This window comes from Triturus cristatus, chromosome 8 (genome assembly GCF_964204655.1).
Source record: "Triturus cristatus chromosome 8, aTriCri1.1, whole genome shotgun sequence".
Lineage (NCBI taxonomy): Eukaryota > Metazoa > Chordata > Amphibia > Caudata > Salamandridae > Triturus > Triturus cristatus.
The window spans coordinates 1,533,788,081-1,533,805,554 of record NC_140591.1 but is presented as its reverse complement, the minus strand read 5'-3'; the positions used below and the strand labels follow the sequence as shown (position 1 = coordinate 1,533,805,554).

General features: G+C 45.3%; 1 protein-coding gene across 3 annotated transcripts in view; it reads left to right on the top strand.

Annotated features, from left to right (window-relative positions):
• The window catches only part of PDE2A (phosphodiesterase 2A), a 1,179,840-nt gene that overhangs the window by 969,671 nt on the left and 192,695 nt on the right, over window positions 1–17,474 (top strand). For all 3 annotated transcript variants that reach the window (XM_085623379.1, XM_085623380.1, XM_085623381.1), the window contains one exon: window positions 12,225–12,299. In XM_085623379.1, the coding sequence (XP_085479505.1) occupies window positions 12,225–12,299 (75 nt within the window). The remainder of the gene's footprint in view (window positions 1–12,224; window positions 12,300–17,474) is intronic.

Sequence of the window (17,474 nt, the reverse complement as noted above, 5' to 3'; positions counted from 1 at the left end):
TGTCCTGTGGTGCTGGTGGAGGGGCCCGGAGGATGGTGGGAGTGTCAGGAGTAGAGGGGAGAGCTGGTGGAGTATTTTCTGCTCCCCCTGTGCTGCAGGAGGAGGGCAGGCGGGGGCTGAGGGGAGGCAGGAGCTGGGTGGAGGCAGGAGCTGAGGGCAGACGGGGGCAGAGTGGAGGCGGGGGCTGAGGGGAGGCAGGAGCTAGATGGAGGCAGGAGCTAAGGGCAGGCGGGGGCTGAGGGGAGGCAGACCCTGAGAGCAGGTGGGGCTGAGGAGAGGCCGGAGCTGAGGGGAGGCGGGGGCTGAGTGGAGGCAGGAGCTGAGGGCAGGCGGGGCTGAGGGGAGGCGGGGGCTGAGGGCAGGCGGGGGCTGAGGGCAGGCGGGGCTGAGGGGAGGCGGGGGCTGAGGGGAGGCAGACCCTGAGAGGTGGTGGGGCTGAGGGGAGGCGGGGGCTGAGTGGAGGCAGGAGCTGAGGGCAGGCGGGGGCTGAGGGGGAGGCAGACCCTGAGAGGAGGCGGGGCTGAGGAGAGGCCGGAGCTGAGGGGAGGCGGGGGCTGAGTGGAGGCAGGAGCTGAGGGCAGGCGGGGCTGAGGGGAGGCGGGGGCTGAGGGGAGGCGGGGCTGAGGGCAGGCGGGGCTGAGGGGAGCCGGGGGCTGAGGGGAGGCAGACCCTGAGAGGTGGTGGGGCTGAGGCGAGGCGGGGGCTGAGTGGAGGCAGGAGCTGAGGGCAGGCGGGGGCTGAGGGGAGGCAGACCCTGAGAGGAGGCGGGGCTGAGGAGAGGCCGGAGCTGAGGGGAGGCGGGGGCTGAGTGGAGGCAGGAGCTGAGGGCAGGCGGGGCTGAGGGGAGGCGGGGGCTGAGGGGAGGCGGGGCTGAGGGCAGGCGGGGCTGGGGGGAGCCGGGGGCTGAGGGGAGGCAGACCCTGAGAGGTGGTGGGGCTGAGGCGAGGCGGGGGCTGAGTGGAGGCAGGAGCTGAGGGCAGGCGGGGGCTGAGGGGAGGCATACCCTGAGAGGAGGTGGGGCTGAGGAGAGACCGGGGCTGAGGGGAGGCGGGGGCTGAGTGGAGGCAGGAGCTGAGGGCAGGCGAAGGCTGAGGGGAGGCGGGGGCTGAGGGCAGGTAGGCTGATGAGAGGCTGGGGCTGAGAGTAGGCGGGGCCTAGGGGAGGCAAGGGAAAGGCGCAGCAGCAGCACGCAGCCCCAGCAACCCCCATGCCATTTCCGGGTCCATTGTCTCTAGCCCCAAGGTTACTGGGTCTGGTATTTGCAAGTCTGGTAATTTAGGCCCTGGCGACACCGGACAACCTGTCATTGCCCCGAGCAGAATTACCCTTGGGAGATACGGCATTGGACCACTGGTAATAAGGACCCAAGGCCCTGCAACACATGAGGCCCAGGATAATGGGCCCCACTTCCTGTAACCAGCAGGACTAGGAAGCGGAAGGGGCAAAAGGGACAAGGAGGGTGTGATTAGAGAAAAGCCCCAAAGAAGGGCAATGTGTCAGGCCCAGTGGGCTGGAGCTCGCTATTTGCTAGCTTGTATATATGTGGCATATTTCATACACAAGAAAACAATTTATATTAGCGGACAAACAGGTGTAACCATCAGATGCATGCTTTAACCTTTTGCATCCTTGATAAAAAGTTGCCATTTCATTATTTCACAAGCAATTTTATCATCCATACTTTTAAAGCGTGAACATATCACCCCTTAAGGTTTCAAGGCACTAGGGGCTGTCGGGGAGATTAAGTGAGCTAGATTAAGTGAGCTATTGCTCAGAGTCACATGATCCTGAGCTGAGCTGCCGCCGGCGATTGAACCGTGATCCCCGCGCTCCAGAGTCAGCCGCTCTGGCCGCTGCGCCACACCTCTCCCAAAGTGGCGGTGCACCTCTCAGAAAGCGATGGTCTGAACTCACCTTGCTGGTTTCCAGCCTGTGCAGCTGTTGCAGTTGGCGCCTCAGATAAAAGCCACGTCATTGGCGATATTGTAAATTGAGTAGGTAATTGATAGCTTTAGAGTGCTGGTGTTAGCATCTCTTCGCTGTCAAGAGATGTGAAATCAAAGTCATTATCAGCAAAGAGCATATGAGGGGCAGATGGGCCCACATGGGTTACTTGCCAAGCATATTCTCTTTTCAAAGCCCGCGGGCCCTGTTCCCAGAGCTCCATTAAGGCAGCCATGTTGCCTGGTTTGCTTTTTAATAGTTCACCGAGCATTTGGAGCAAACAAACTAATCAACAGAGGCTCATTTATCCTTAGTTTCCATTTAATTAATATGCATAAACATGATTGCAGTTTCGATTAATAGGAACATCATGTTTGTTTGCCATTCAATCCGGGTAGAGGGGGTGGCGGGCTTAAGGATATGTGTTGAAAAAGTGCTCGTACATTGCATTACATTTTAATTTCCACGCTGCCTATGTCCCAGTAGCACCTTCCAGTCGTATTTAAGCGCGATGATAGAATCAAATGGATGGCGAAGGAATAATAATGAAGCCCACGAATAAGCGTGTCTGCCTCTGCAGACTACTACGCCTTTTTCCAGATTTTTGCTTTCTGTTGCGGTGGGTACTACGGGCCAGATGTACTAAGCCATTTTATGGACCCAACCCCTGCAATTGTAAAAACTAGAGAGGTTGTGACTGCAAAATGGCTTTTTGGTATGTACTAACCCCATTTTACCATTTGGGAAAACAGCTTCTTCATTCAAGAAACTGATTGCAAGTGCTGATTTGGTTCTGTGCGTATTCTTAGCAGGCCTGGAGAAAGCCCAATGTCTCATGCCAAATCATTGCTATAGGGCAGATCACCGAGAACCAGCGAATACCTGACTAGGAACTAGTTTATAATTTTTTTTTTTTCCTTTTTTTGTTGTTCTCATACTGCCAAGACTCTTATTGGGATTCCTCCTATCTCTCCATGCCAACGTTTACCAGCCCTTGGTAGAAGCAAAGGGAGAGAAAAGGAGCTTTCCCTCCAAGATGATACCATTACCTTCTCCAACTCCTGTTCACCTTTCTTGGGGCCCCGGGATGTTACTAAGGAGGCCAGGACCAACAATAAATTGGCTTCATCATTGGACCCACTCTCCTTCTCCCTCCAGTTCAACAAAGCAGCCCAGATCTTAACTTTGCTTCTTTGATCACAAGCCATATCTGATTCACTAGTGTAGATGATATTCTTTGAACATTCAGCAAAAGTGGGTGGGGCTTCTGATTTCCACATCCTACAAATTTCTCTCCTAGCTAAAATTACCACATAAAACACAAAGTTAGATCCAGGTGCATTCATGTGATAGTCATTCAATAGACCGAAGAAAATCAAGCTTGTACTTACTTCTATTGGTTTCTCCAGCACAGTTTCCAAAAATTCACGTACCTCCATCCAATAAGATTTAATTCTTGAACACTCCATAAACATATGTATCTCGTCTGCTGCAGGATACTTGTACCTAGGACAACTTTTCGTGTTTCCTGTCACCTTGAATAACTTTTTTGGAGACCAGTAAACTCTGTAGGCAGTGTACAAATGGTTTCTTCTAAGTGCAGCTGGTTTTACTATAGCCTGCAACATAACAAAAGAGTTAGACCATATTTTATATATATCAGTATTATTTTCTCCATACTCTTTGCCCCACAGACTTATAACTTCAGTTTCCCCATCATCCTCAGCGTCCAATAAGGCCCAATACCAGAACGAAACTTCCTTTTTCCATGTGTCCGTCCTAGTAACTAAATCCAATTTCCAGTTTTCCTCCTCCTTATGCCAATTCTGTGTCGCCCACCAAGAGGATATCTGATAAAACTTAAACCTTGTCAATGTTCCTCCAGTTAACCTGCTGAGCGCTTCCCAACTTATTAAATTAGATTCCTCTTGCAGATCACCCCAGCACCTTATACCTCCCATTTTTAGAGGCTGACTAAGTTGATCTTGTAGGCATTCCGGGGTGCCAGGGGAATCTAGTTTATAATGACCTTTCCGTTCTGGAGCAACCTGGTTTCCTACTCATCAAGTTGCATTGGTGGAAGAGTAACTAGACATTTAGGGCCTTATTACGAGTAGGCGGGAACGTCTGTGGGGCCAGCAACACGGTTACCAGCTTTATCTGGAATGGTAAGAACCCCACGGGTACCTGCACCACTGGTCCTTTTTAACCCACCAACTCTTCAAGGTCAAAAGAACTATTCTTGAAATCTATGCAGAAGACTGTTCACTGTGGGGGACCCATTTTTTTAAAAAATGCCTGGAGTACCAGTGTACTCTCAGATTGAAGAAAATGGGAAGGAACTCCCAAGTGACCTGTTTCAAAGTCAATTTTCTACCAGGCCTTTGAGAGGCTTAAAAAATGTCTTTTAAATATAGTCCCCAAAGCTTATTGACATACTTCACCAGAGGCACATTGTCATTACAGAGGAAGACACATCAGAAGCTTTGCAGCTGGGCTAGGCTCTTGAAGGCAGAAGTGCCCAGAGGCAATTCCAGGGCATTGATCTGGAGCCCCTGTTCTGTTCAGACCACAAGCCTCTGGGAGAAAAATCTTGGAAAGCAGCTGATTCCCAGCTTGTCATGCTCAATGATGATGTCTGCGGTTGCACCACAAATATATTTGCCCTACAGTGCCTCGAAACTGAATAATGAGCTATGTAGTTTGTCCCAGGAATCCTTATTAAGAGAGAAGTGGGATTATTAGGAGACGCCAAGGTGGAGATGGCTGGTTTTCCAGCACTCCACAGCTTTCTAAGGCTTCTGGTTTTATGGTATTGATTTTTTAACATTTCCGTCTCTATTTATTCACATTTATTGTTTGGCCATTTTTATTGGTACTTATCCATATTTATTTTATGATTTCAGAATAAATTGAGTCATCCAATTGTATATTTCTACATTTATTAAAATGATAAACATGCTCTCATTCTTTGATGCCTGTCTCATATTTGCAAATTAAGCAGGCAAATATAACAAAACTGTACTCCGACAGGTCAATATTAGCATAATATACACATATATGTTAGCAGATGCCTGAATTTAAGGGACTCTCATCTTGTTTCTAAATCCCTATGGTGTCTATCTGCTTAGCAGTTGGTCTGGAGTTCATAGACAACAAGGAAAGTCACTCACAATAATCACAATTTCCTGTATTTTTTTCTGGTTTTAAAAATAAAAACAGACAGAAAATAAACTGTTTTCTGTCTGTATTTATTAAAAATCAGTAAAAATGTAAAGCTGGAAGCCTTATTTATAACTAATCGGGGTTCAGACGATGTCGTAGATGGAGGTTGTGAGGTGGCCAATGAGGCGATATAGGTCTCACAGGGTAGGAGAGTGACAGAGAAGGGCTAATTTGAGTCTGTTTTTGATAACAAAAATCTCATTAGGGCTTGGTCTTAGGCTGCACAATTCTGTGTCCACTGCGAAGCACAAGAAGTCTGTGGACTGTGAGGGAATGCAGAAGGAGTTTTTGAAACCCACATGAAAGCCCAGGTCCTATAGAATGGAGATTGTCCGATTGAGGTATTGGACATTTGCGCATCAATAGGATTTCACCCAGATTAATGATGAGATGAATTCACCTGGTGCACAGATGTGAAACCACACCTCAACAGTTCTTGGGGAAGCACCAGTCGGCAGATGATTGGCCCTCAGATGGCAACAAAATTGATACATCTTGCCCTGCCACTGGAATTTCAGGAACTCCTGATCGTCTTTGAAGATGGGACGCAACAATAGGCATCCTTCTGGCCAGTTACCAGAAATCCAGGTGTCTCTCTGTAGATGGATACCCTGCATCTTGAAGGAAGTTTTTGAGATTTTTAAACAAAGACTTTTTGAGCAGAAGGAACCATTACAAACCCTAACAGATTTTTTGATGAAATAATAATAATAATAATACAGACACTTATAAAGCGCAACAGCTACCTCAAACAGAGGTGTCCTTAAATAGAAGCTGTGCGCAGTGGGGCCAGGCTCAGCGCCCAGTTTCTGTGGGCAGCCATCCCTCGCTGTGCACAGACTTCAGCTGAGACAAGTGGCTCTAGGCCAGATCCTATGCCCAAACATCTATAGGGGACCAAGCAAGCTCCCGCACAGCTTTTGACCCTAGTGTCCACAGTGAGTATTGTGCATGGGGATTGCTATAAGATGGTGATGGCTATTCCTGTAGCTGCATCAGGACCCTCTCCAGAGCTGATTTAAAGTCCTGGTTGTAATTGGGGCACTTTGTGCGGATTGCACTTCGGGTGGAAGGTAGCATTAAAGCCTGCATCCCCCAGGAGAGAATTTCAGACAGCGCCCCCCTCGGCACTTTATCCTAATAAATTATGCAGCAATGAAACGAGTGTTCACATGAGAACACAGATAGCAGACTGCAGGGGGCTTGTCTCCGTTTGCACTCTGTCAGAAAGGATTTAGAGGCGGGATGCTCTTTCAAGTCCAGTCACAGCAGCTAGAAGAGAGATTCCTAACATCTGCTAACAGCTCTAAAGTGCTTTGCATAATTTGTGTCACATCATCAAAGCCCTTGTAAAAAGAGGGGTTGGGTTCTGCAGCGTGCTCTTAATGTTTCATGCCTGGCTGGTTCCTCTCGTGGCTGGAGCCTTGGAGGGCACAGGAGTCCTGACCTCCTTCACACCAGTCAGTTTCAGGCTTCATTTCTAGGCAGTGCTTTGAAAATGTTTCAGAGTATGAAGTGCCAAGACTCAAAGACGATGCTATCTAGCTCCTGTTCGTAGCCACTATGGGCCACATGTATCAACCAAATTTGCACTCGCAAACGGGCCGATTCACAGAATCGGGACGGTTGCGAACGCAAAAAGGCTTTTCGCATGTATCAAAACCCATTTTGCGATTTGGTAACCTGTTACCGAATCGCAAAATGGGTTTGCTATTCGGTATTTGGAAGGGGCGCGTTTAGGACGTCCCTTCCAAAAAGCGAATCCTAATGGTATGTGTGATGCTTTGTAGCCGTGAATGCAGTCGCAAAACATTTGCATTTTACCACCTACTTCTAGTAGGTGGTAACCCATTCACAAATGGGAAGGGGTCCCCACGGACCCCTTGCCCTATGGGAATGGTTGAAAAAAATGTTTTTTAAGAGCAGGCAGTGATCCCATGGACCACTGCCTGCTTTAAAAAAAGAAAAAAGAAAACTTTTCATTTTTTTTTTAAACGCAACCCATTTTCCTTTAAGGAAAACGAGCTGCACTTAAAAAAAAAAAAAAGATTGCTTTATTTAAAAGCAATCATGGACATGGTGGTCTGGTGATCTCAACAGGCCACCATCCACGTGATTTTAGCGATTCCTAGGGGGTCGCAAATTGTAATCCACCTCATTAATATTAATGAGGTAGGTCGATTTGTGACCCCCTAGAAATTGGTATATGAAACTCTTGGGGCCAGATGTATCAAGCTAAATTGCGATCGCAAATGCTGAAATTCACAGAATTTCAGCGTTTGGCAACCCAATTTAGCTGTGTGCAATGTAGGAAAGAAAAACCTACTCGCAAAATAAAGAATCGCAAAATTGGCGATTCCCTATTTTGCGCATGCATTTAGAGAATCGCAATTTGCGATTCCCAAAAGGCTATTCTAGTAGCCATCGCAAATTGCGATATTGCTGTAAAGAATCGTAAATTACCACCAACTTTAAGTTGGTGGTAATTTGCGATTTCTTTGAAAAAAGCACTTTTTTGCTTTTTCAAAGTATTTAAGGGGTGCAACAAGGTGTCCTTTTGGAACCCTTGCACCCTTGAAATTGCATGCGCAATTTGCGAGTACCTATTGGGTACTCGCAAACTGCGCATGCAATTCCCATTCATTCCTATGGGCCTTTTGGCCCATAGAAATGAATGGGAAGGGATTCCTTAATTGTGAAATGCAATTTGCGATTCACAATTAAGGAATAAGTAGGAATCGCAATTATTATTGCGATCTCTATCTACATAGCACTTTGTGAGTCCTTAATAGCGATTCTCTAAAAATCGCTATTAAGGACTCGCAAACTGCTACAATAATACATCTGCCCCTTGGAGTTTCATACATTGGAAATTGCGATTTCCTAATTGTGATTCTCATAAAATCGCAATTAGGTGATCACAATTTCCAGTTTTGATACATGTGGCCCAGAGATTCCAGTGTGAAGTACCATTTGCGCATGATTTTATGTTGGTGTTTGGACCCGTTTATTCATTTTATGTTTTTAATTAGGAGTATTGTGCAAAAATGGCTTTTGTCATACAATATCAATACTACTATCCTTCAGGTTGGAAGATGAGGAAATTGCACATGAAAAACCCAGGAGTCAGCGCAGTTTTTGCTAGTCTTGTAAAGGGCACAAAAAAACCATTTGCAAATGATTTTCGAGTTTGTCACCAAATGGGGTATTTTTACTACTACTTATCCCATCTGGTTTCCAGTGTGATTTGAGGAGGGTGCCACTTTTCACTGCCAGCTCCTACACAGAGAGCGTTGTACAACAATACAGCGCGCCAGTCGCACGGTCTTTCCCGCCAGTCTGTAAGGCTTTGCAGGTTTTCCAAGTATTTTCAAGGGAGAAACGTTATAAGACCACCCACCAAATCATTCCTTGACTAAATTCCCTATTGTGAGAGATCCTGAGGCCTCCTTTGGGGGCTGATGGGTCCAGGGATTGATTCCTGGCTCACTTTTCAGGTCCACGGGCCCCCATGTGGTGCATGATTTGTATATATTTTGCATGTCCTTTAAGACGTCTGATGACCCAACATGTTCCCTTTTGGGAGTTGGTCCTGAGTCAACTGAGATTCATTCATTCCTGAGTAACACGGTTCCATGCAAATGAGGCATCACCCATTGAAAAATTCACCAGCATTGTGCCTGCTCGTCCTTTGCAGAAACTTCAATCTGCACGACATGTTTACCCCTCTTCAGTGCTTAACTTGTAAAAGAATACCTGCAGAGGAACAAAGATTGGCTCAGAATCCCGAGGCTGGCGCAATCGAAGGCTGGGTCGCCATATCGCAAGACTGCATAATCTTTGTTCCACGTCACGCCTCTTTAATCCACCTGCAGACACTCCCTGTCCCATTAGCTCGCTCTTGCATCTTCTTAATCCCATGCTTTCTCTTTTTGTCACTATTTTTCTGCCTTCTTTCCACCTTTTGTGTTTTTCTCTCTCTTGCTTAGGATCAAAGTCTTTGGAGGTAAAATAAGTCCAGGTGGGCCCACCAGAAACCACCAGCTTAATTTAATGGCAGCCTTTCTCCGGGGTGTGTGGAGAAACTGATCTCTTAGGCCATTTTTAGGACTAGAGATTCTCTGTGTTTCAGTCTTCCAGGACTCCCCCAGAATGAACCATATGCGGAGGACACTCAATACAGTTGCACAAAATACAGGAAATAAAATGGAAAAAGAGGAGAAATAAAAATGTTATGGTCATACTTTATAACCATAGTCTTGACAATGACAAAGAACTGCGCATATTTTCTCCACTGAAATAGTCCTGTACATTTCCATGAATGTATTCATATTGGAAAGCCTCCAAACTCAACCGAGTTTTTGATGTTATTTACTTATTCATTGATATAAGTCATGTTTTATTCGTCTGAAAGCCAACTACACATTCATAGATTGCCTCCCAAGTTGGGACAAATGCGGAAGGGGGTGTTATATTTAATGAGCGATCCATTCTGACTGGCAGGGAGATGAAAATGTACACGAGGGAAGTCAGGCAGAAGACTGTCTGGTGCTTGAGGCACCAGCCAAGTTATTAGAGGAATATAGAGTGGAGCCTTCAGGCCTCATGGGTAATTCAGGGATCTTTTATCAGTTCTCTATGTCTGAAGAAGGGGCTGTCTCACAGGAAGTAACCCTGTACCTGAGACATCTATACACACATCTTTTAAACTTGGCAGCTGAATGGCTACTAAGTTTGCAGAGGATGAGCTCAAGTGCCTGGTGCCATTGAAAGAATCAGGTCAAATTTTCAGATGCTCAGCCATGACAGATCCTTTTAGATTGACAGAGCCCCAGATATGAACAGGGCCCTTTATCCAGGCATTGTAGACGGAAGGATCACTGATGACATCATCCAATGGTAACAATACTCTGCTCATTTCAACTGAATAAAATTAATTTCAGCAGATCATTATATACTAAACGCCTCACCCAAATACTGTTATAACTAATGATACATTAAATACAAAACTATTAAGCCACATAATTGCATGTGAATACACACTGTGAACCCCATTGTGGATTTGTAAACCCCTAAAGGCTTGCGGGGCCTTGTTGGACCTCCTGCAGTGTTCACAAGCTCAGTCCCGGGGCCCCGAATCTGACAGGGGGCTCATCTAGGGTCCGAAAGCCCTTGCGGCCTGATCTCTGAATCCTGTCTCATGGTCTGCAGACCCTGCCGCAAAATCTTTTATTGTCTTAATTTTGTTCCAAGAGCAGGGGGAGGTGTCCCTTTGGAGCCCTCAAACCTATGCTTCGGGGAAATGAGAGGCTTCTCCTGTCCGCTTACGGCTACGTTATTTTTTGGGAGGATATGGGGAGAGAGCCCCTCATTCTGTAACAGCAGTTGCAATATATTTTTGAAAATGGTGGCCAACCATTTAGAGCCTTCATGTCCATGGACCCAGCTTTGGATCACTGGACACAAAATGGATGATGGGAGGTAAATACATATTTCTTTTGGTTTACATTTGTTGTCCGCCACGGGTCCATTAACCTAGGTTTGAAGACCATCTGGAGACTAAGGCCCTGAATACGATGTCGGTCGGAGTTGCCTCCCACCAACACTGTTTCGGTGAGGGAACCGCCCGAACATAGGTCGGGGTTCTGCACACCGGATTACGATGCTACCGCACAAGGTGCCGTTGCAAACTTCCATTTCTCTAAGGGCCGCAGCACAAGTTCCCATAGAGAAATGGGAGTTTGTAAAAAACCCTGCACCGTGTGGCAGGCACCTCAGGGATTTTCAGGGATGCACCATTGATGCCCCCCAGATGCGGAGTGCCAATGTTGCTTTTTGACAGCCTTTCCATGTCAGAAAGGCCAACATGGAAAGGCTGTTGGAAACACTGTCCTTAAGGGATTATGAGGAGCTTCCGGACGGTTGACGGGCTCCATGAGCCCGTCAGAAGGTTTTGGTTGGTCCCTCCGACTGCTGCCTCCGACGCATGCATCCTAATGTGTTGGTCGGAATGCAGCAGTTGATGCGGTTCGGACCGCAACCCACAAGCTGTCGGTTGCTGTCCAAACTGTATCGTAATGAGGCCCTAAGAGTCCTGATATCTCTATCTTTTTAACCCTCTCAGATCCACTAGCAAGTTTTGGAATGCTACTTTCTCTAAAACGAGTTCATGGATTTATACCAAAAGAAGCAAAGGCAATTTCTCGATAAATGTCTTTTTTCATGACATTTGAGGACACCTAAAGCCTTGGGTGGGATGGCTCAATTAAATCTCATGAACTTTTGTTTTGAAACGTTTTGTGCAAATTCGTTGAAATGTGTATGTATAAATGTGTGCATTGTCAGTGAAAAGAAATGTGGTCCAATTAAACATGTTATTTGGAGAAGCTGTCCTAACAGACACACCGCCATGAATGTAATACAACAGTGCAAAGGCCAAGTCCCATATTCTTACTACAACACAGCCTAACCAACAGGAGAAAAACGGTACTTACTGCCTCACAGTTTGCATTTTACAATGACTTTGCTAAAGGAAAGGACTCTTCCAATAGTCTCTAGTCATCTTCAATGTGATTTTACCTCAGTGCATGCATTTAACCCCTTGCATCACAATTTTAAAGAAATATATTTACTTTGAAGCTTATATATGTAGATGTGCAGAGTGCAATATGTTATTTATTACCATTCTTGAGGGAGCGGAAGGATGTCATGACATACTCATCCTACATGAAAAACAGAAACGTTTACGTCTTAAGGCCACCATGGGACTCTGCAAGTCAGTCTTGGATATTAGCACACCAATTAGCACTTATGTTCATATGTCCAATTTTGTAGTGTGTGGAAACCTACCAATTGACGATCTGTCTATCTCTGTATCATGGACGTTGACAACTATATGTTTCTTTCCGGGTGATGGGTACATGTATGCTCAGCTTGCAGATGCTCAATGCGCTCCTATTCAAATTTCAGTTGTTGCAAGCCGTAATGTCTGCGTCACCAGCAGGGGGCGCTGTTGTGCCCCCTCGCAGTAGCTAACCCCGCTCCCTCTCTTGCAGCTCGAGCAGGAGACGCGCTCGCCATGTTGCTGCCTCCTCCTCGTGTCCGAAGACAACCACCAGCTTTTCTGTCAGGTATGTACAAAATATTCTGAAATAGAATTCTTGTGCGGACTTCTGTCTGTTTTTTTGACAGCTTTCACTTAAATCTTTAAAATAAGGGTTCAAATTGTTATTATTATTACTAATTCTCATTTGAATAGAATGCTTCTACCACAAGTGTGGTCTCTAGCATTTTCTCTGGTGTACAAACATTCACGTCAAAATATTTGGTCACATAAAAAAATTCATGTCAATCTCTAGTTTAGATTTTTGTGACAGCTACCAGAGCTCTCATTCATCTGGCCAAAGGAGGACGTTCTGGCTGCGCCTGGCTGTACACTTTCATTTGAAGTTCATTATCCAGTCAGCCTGTGCTGTGTCACTAGGGCGTGGCAACATGCTGACTCCTTGTAGTCAAACTTCACACACCTCACCCAACATGTCCAATGTAGGCCTTTCACAAGTGGCATAGCTTCAGGGGGTGTTTCGCGTGTTACACCCCTCAAATAAATGTATTTTCTGATAAATATTTGAGTACAGGGGCTTTCGGATTTCACCAGTAATTTTCACATGCACACAGACAAAAACGCACACACACTTTCTCTCTCGCTCTGTTTAGAGAGTCCTCAAAAATGTTGTTTATTTGACAAACTTCTGTGTTTTCTCTTATCCACGTTCCTCTCCCTTTTCACTGTCCCCTAGGCCACCCTCATGCACCCTGCTTGTCGTATTATGTCCAGATTATTGGAAAATCTGAAGCTTACACCCCACCAGTCCTACTGACCAAGCTTCGCCCATGCCTTTCAGATGTTTTTGTCAAGTGCCCCTAGGAACCCGATGCAAATTGGAGCGCTCCCTGTCCTCGCCAGGAATAGACTGCAGTACTTAAATAATGAAGTCAGACTAAGCAGAGAGGGTCAGATGTACCGATTCGCCGCAAATCGCTATTTTCAAATCACAATTCCTATTGCACTAAAGAATTATCTTTTCCCAGTGGGGTCACATATCGACCTACCTCATGAATATTAATGAGGTAAGTTGCAATTTGCGTGGCATATGCGTGGTTAAGCCAATTCACGGTCTAGATGCTGCGATGGGTGGGCCCAGGAACAGGAAGGATCCAGAGAGGACACAGTGTGGAAAGTGGGGCTGGGGCCGTGTTTTGGGGTGTGGGGGGAATAGTTTTTAAGGGTTGGAGTAGTTTTTAGGGCTCAGGGTTAGGGCTGGGATTGTTTTTAGGGCTGTGGGGTCCAGGTTGATTTTAGGGCTCATGGGAGGGTCAGGGTAGTTATTAGGGCTTGGGGGGGTCAGGGTTGTTTTTAGTGCTCGGGGGGGGTCTGAGACGTTTTCAGGCCTATGGGGGTTTTCAGGTTAGTTTTAAGGGCTCAGGGTGGGGTCGGGATACTTTGTAGGTCTCGGATAGTTGTTAGGGCTAGGGGCAGGTGGCATAGGATGTGATCCTTACCACACATCCCTATACCAGCCATGCCTTTTCCATGAAATTGCGTGGTAAAGGAATGCGTTGTTCAGACTCAATCACGGTATAGGCAGCGTAGTAGAGGCACGCGCGGTTTAGCTTTGTGTGCCTCTGCCATACAACCCCAAGGGACCACTGCCTTTTAACATTCTGAATGGGAAAGGGATCCCATCGGGTCCCCTTATCATTGGCGAATGGTTACCACTACCTTTCAGTAGTCAGTAGAAACTTAATGTTTTGCAAGCGCAATTCGGTCGCAAAACTTTAATACATACCACTATGAATCAGTACTTGAAACGGACACCCTAAATACACCCCTTCCAAATAACAAATTGCAAACCCAAATTGGGATTTGGTGACAGGTTACCGAATCACAATTGGGCTTTTGTGCATTGAAAAATGTTCTTTGTGGTCGCAAATAGCCTGATTCCATGATTCGGGCCATTAACAACCTTCAAAAAGCTTTGTACATCTGACCCATACTGCTTTGGGAGTCTCAAGGGGTAGGAAAGTGCCATATAAATGCCAATGCAGTATAATTGCCTGCGCAACCTTTTGGTACCAGTTTGAGACAGCTCCAAGAGGAGTCCATTTGTGAGACCGAATGAGACTGTGCACATGACAGCGGTCCTCTGTGAAGCTTGACCATTCCTTAAAATGGTGCTCCAGGAATGTGCTGATTGCTTTAATGCCTTTATTAGTTTATGGGAGCAGGGTGCCATGAGTGCAGTCTAGGGCTTTCATTTGAGAGAACAACGCATTCTGGGAGTTGTAATGTTGGTGTGCCCCTCACGAGCCAATTGACTTAAACACTAACTAACAATATGTTGTAAGAGAAAAACCCAAGACTGTAATTACGGCATCCAGTAATAGGTTTCAGTTTAGCAGTTCTAGCCTTGTGCCTTACAGAGGCCTTTATTAACAGTGTTCAAACCTACAGGTTTTGTTAGACCTGCTGTTGGCAGTTACTTGCTTCAGTTCAACTGAACAATATTTACTTATGCTGCTGATCGACAATAATCAGTTACAATGGTTAAGCTCAGCATCAGCTTGTCTGTTAATTGATTTCTCTCATATGTATATTTCTTTGGGTGGAAATCACCACCAGCAAGTTTGGACAGGTTCAACTGCTAAACTTGGTAAGTTCACAGTTTGCAAAGCTTTGCAGGTTAACTTTTAAACTTTGACCACCCTTAAATAAACAGACAACATCATGCCTTCATCTATAAAGGGTAGTAAGTTGTTCATCAACTCATGGCCATATATGCATGCAATTGTTTTTAGGTCTCGGCTACACCTTTGAGACATGTTGTTTACAATCAGTGGGCTACAGCCCGCCCATAAGCTTGTCATTTTTTCACTTCAACGTCACTCTCGTATCCTTCATTTCCATTTGTCCATGTCATGACTCTTCTTGTGTTTGTCCTCCCCGAGAGCATGGAAAAAGTGCCTGTGTCCGTCCACTGCTGCCATTTTTTGAGCTACTTTTTTATTTGTGTTTAAGCACTCCGTATGAGAGAATGTGGCATATTGGCCAGAGCTACCGACTTTGGAGCGGGGGAACAAGGTTTGAGGATTGTGTCAGATAAACATCCTCTGATTCTGAGCAAACCACCTAATCTCCCCTTGCCTACCAAAAATTAAAGTGTCCTTGTGTAATGTAACTGGTGCTCAGGTAAAGTGCTCCAACACCTTCGGGTCGAGTTTGTGCTTTATAAACTGCAAAAATTTTAAAACAATATACATTATACTACGACACAGTCAGTTTTATGTCTCAGCTGGACAGTGCATGCGCTGTCTTTGCACCCCGTGTTGGGTTCATTGTCCGACCCCAACTGATACACGAAAACTGCCACAGCAGACATGCTGCTATATATACAACATGGCTAAAAGACATTCACATTGACAACACCAATAGCTGAGAGATTTATGAGGCCTATTGACTTTGCAATGCTTGTTCGAATAGGCGCCAAAGTAATTCATCCGAGATCACAAATGTGACGAAAAGGGAAGAAGTCTTCAGGACGCAGTTTTTGCCATTTACAGCAGCCTCGAGAAAGCACCCCTCTTGCAGCTCTTACTTTGTGTTGTATTGTGCCCTGTGTTGTTTATTAACAGCATTCGCGGAGCGCCTCCATCGTTAGTATGGCCTCGCAGCACTTCTTCTAGATTCCTTGTTTCTGGAACAGTACATTGTGTCTTTAAACAAGACTTTATACCCCTCAAAGCCAGCAGCTTAACGTAATCTCTGCTGTACAGTAACATGTTTTTCTTTTGAGGAAAATAAACCACTTTAACGGTTTACATGAGATCTGTAAAAAATATAAATGATTTTTATTTTAGCCTAAAATGCTTCGGGCTAAAGTTGGGTTTACATATTCCAGATTGTGGAAAAGTCATTTGTTACGTTGCATAAGTTAAAACCCTCCGACGTCTCCTTCATTTTGGAAGAAATGAATAGGAATTTCTTTTTATTATTACCATTTCTGATTTGTCCTTTTTTGGCTTTTTTGTGCCCATATTTTTCCTTGGTATTTTTCTAAACAAAAGAGATAACATTAGTTTCATTGTATGGAGGTGGAAGTATCCGAAGGCTTCAGAGACAGACATTAAAAGCAAATTTAATGTACATGCTCCATGCCACAGCAGCAGCGAGAGCGAAAAACAAATTAAATAAATGCCTATGGAAGCCGTGGGTACACATAGGAACAATTCAAATTTTTCAGGGCATCAGGAAAAATAAAGTTTGATTAGTTGGAGCGCTCCCCAAACAATGAAAAGCGTCTTGTGTAGGATGATGTTGCTACCTCTAGGTGGCACCCTATGGCTGCTGCCTTACTTTACATCATGAAGTGCTGGTCTGGAAACAGCTGGCATATTATATTCAGGACATCTTTATTATGAGTTTGGCATCAAGTCCAATGGGTATTTATTACTTGTAGAATAGTAAGGTTTCTAAAAGCAGGTTAGACAGTGCACATCAAACATTTATGAATTCTGGTGTTAAAAGGTTGCAGAATTTATATAGTTATAAAATCTAAAGCGTCGTCTAGAGATGAGCAGGCCAATGGGAATGTGCTGCCAGGGACTGCAAGGCCACAAAAGGCCGCTGAGCCGCTCTTTTTGTTCTTTTATGTCGGGCATTAGCCAAGACCTTTTGAATTTATTAACCATATTCAAGATATTTATAGTGGCTTCCAGCCAGCCCTCTTCATCCATTAGTCTGTTGTTTTGTCACATTTCTGTTCTGACCCGACTGCATGAGGCATGGGGCAGTGTTCAGCCCATTTCAGCCATTGACTGACTTCACTGTGAATGTCAGCCTTCTACCCTTTTGCAATGAGCACATCCACACACAAAGTAGTTCCATTCAATACCAGGGTCTGCTATGCAGAGCATGCTTTCTAAGACCCCAAAAAATAGTGTGCTTTTAGCTCATATATATATTTTTCTATTGGAGAGGGCTGAGCAGCTGCCCCAACAAAACAATTTAAAAAAATCACAACAACGTAAGCATTGACAGAGCCATGGGGCTGGCAGTGAACTGGCTTTGCCAATGCTTATTTTTATTTGTCTTTTTATGGGTATTTGTAATGTCTTATGTACCACCTTGTGGTGCCTCAAACACCTCCAATACACTTGTTTGCACTCTGTTGTTTTCAGTGTACTCAGATGGAGAGACAGTATCAAGGAGATATAGAGTTTGGGTCAAGATGTTTCTCTACAGGTGA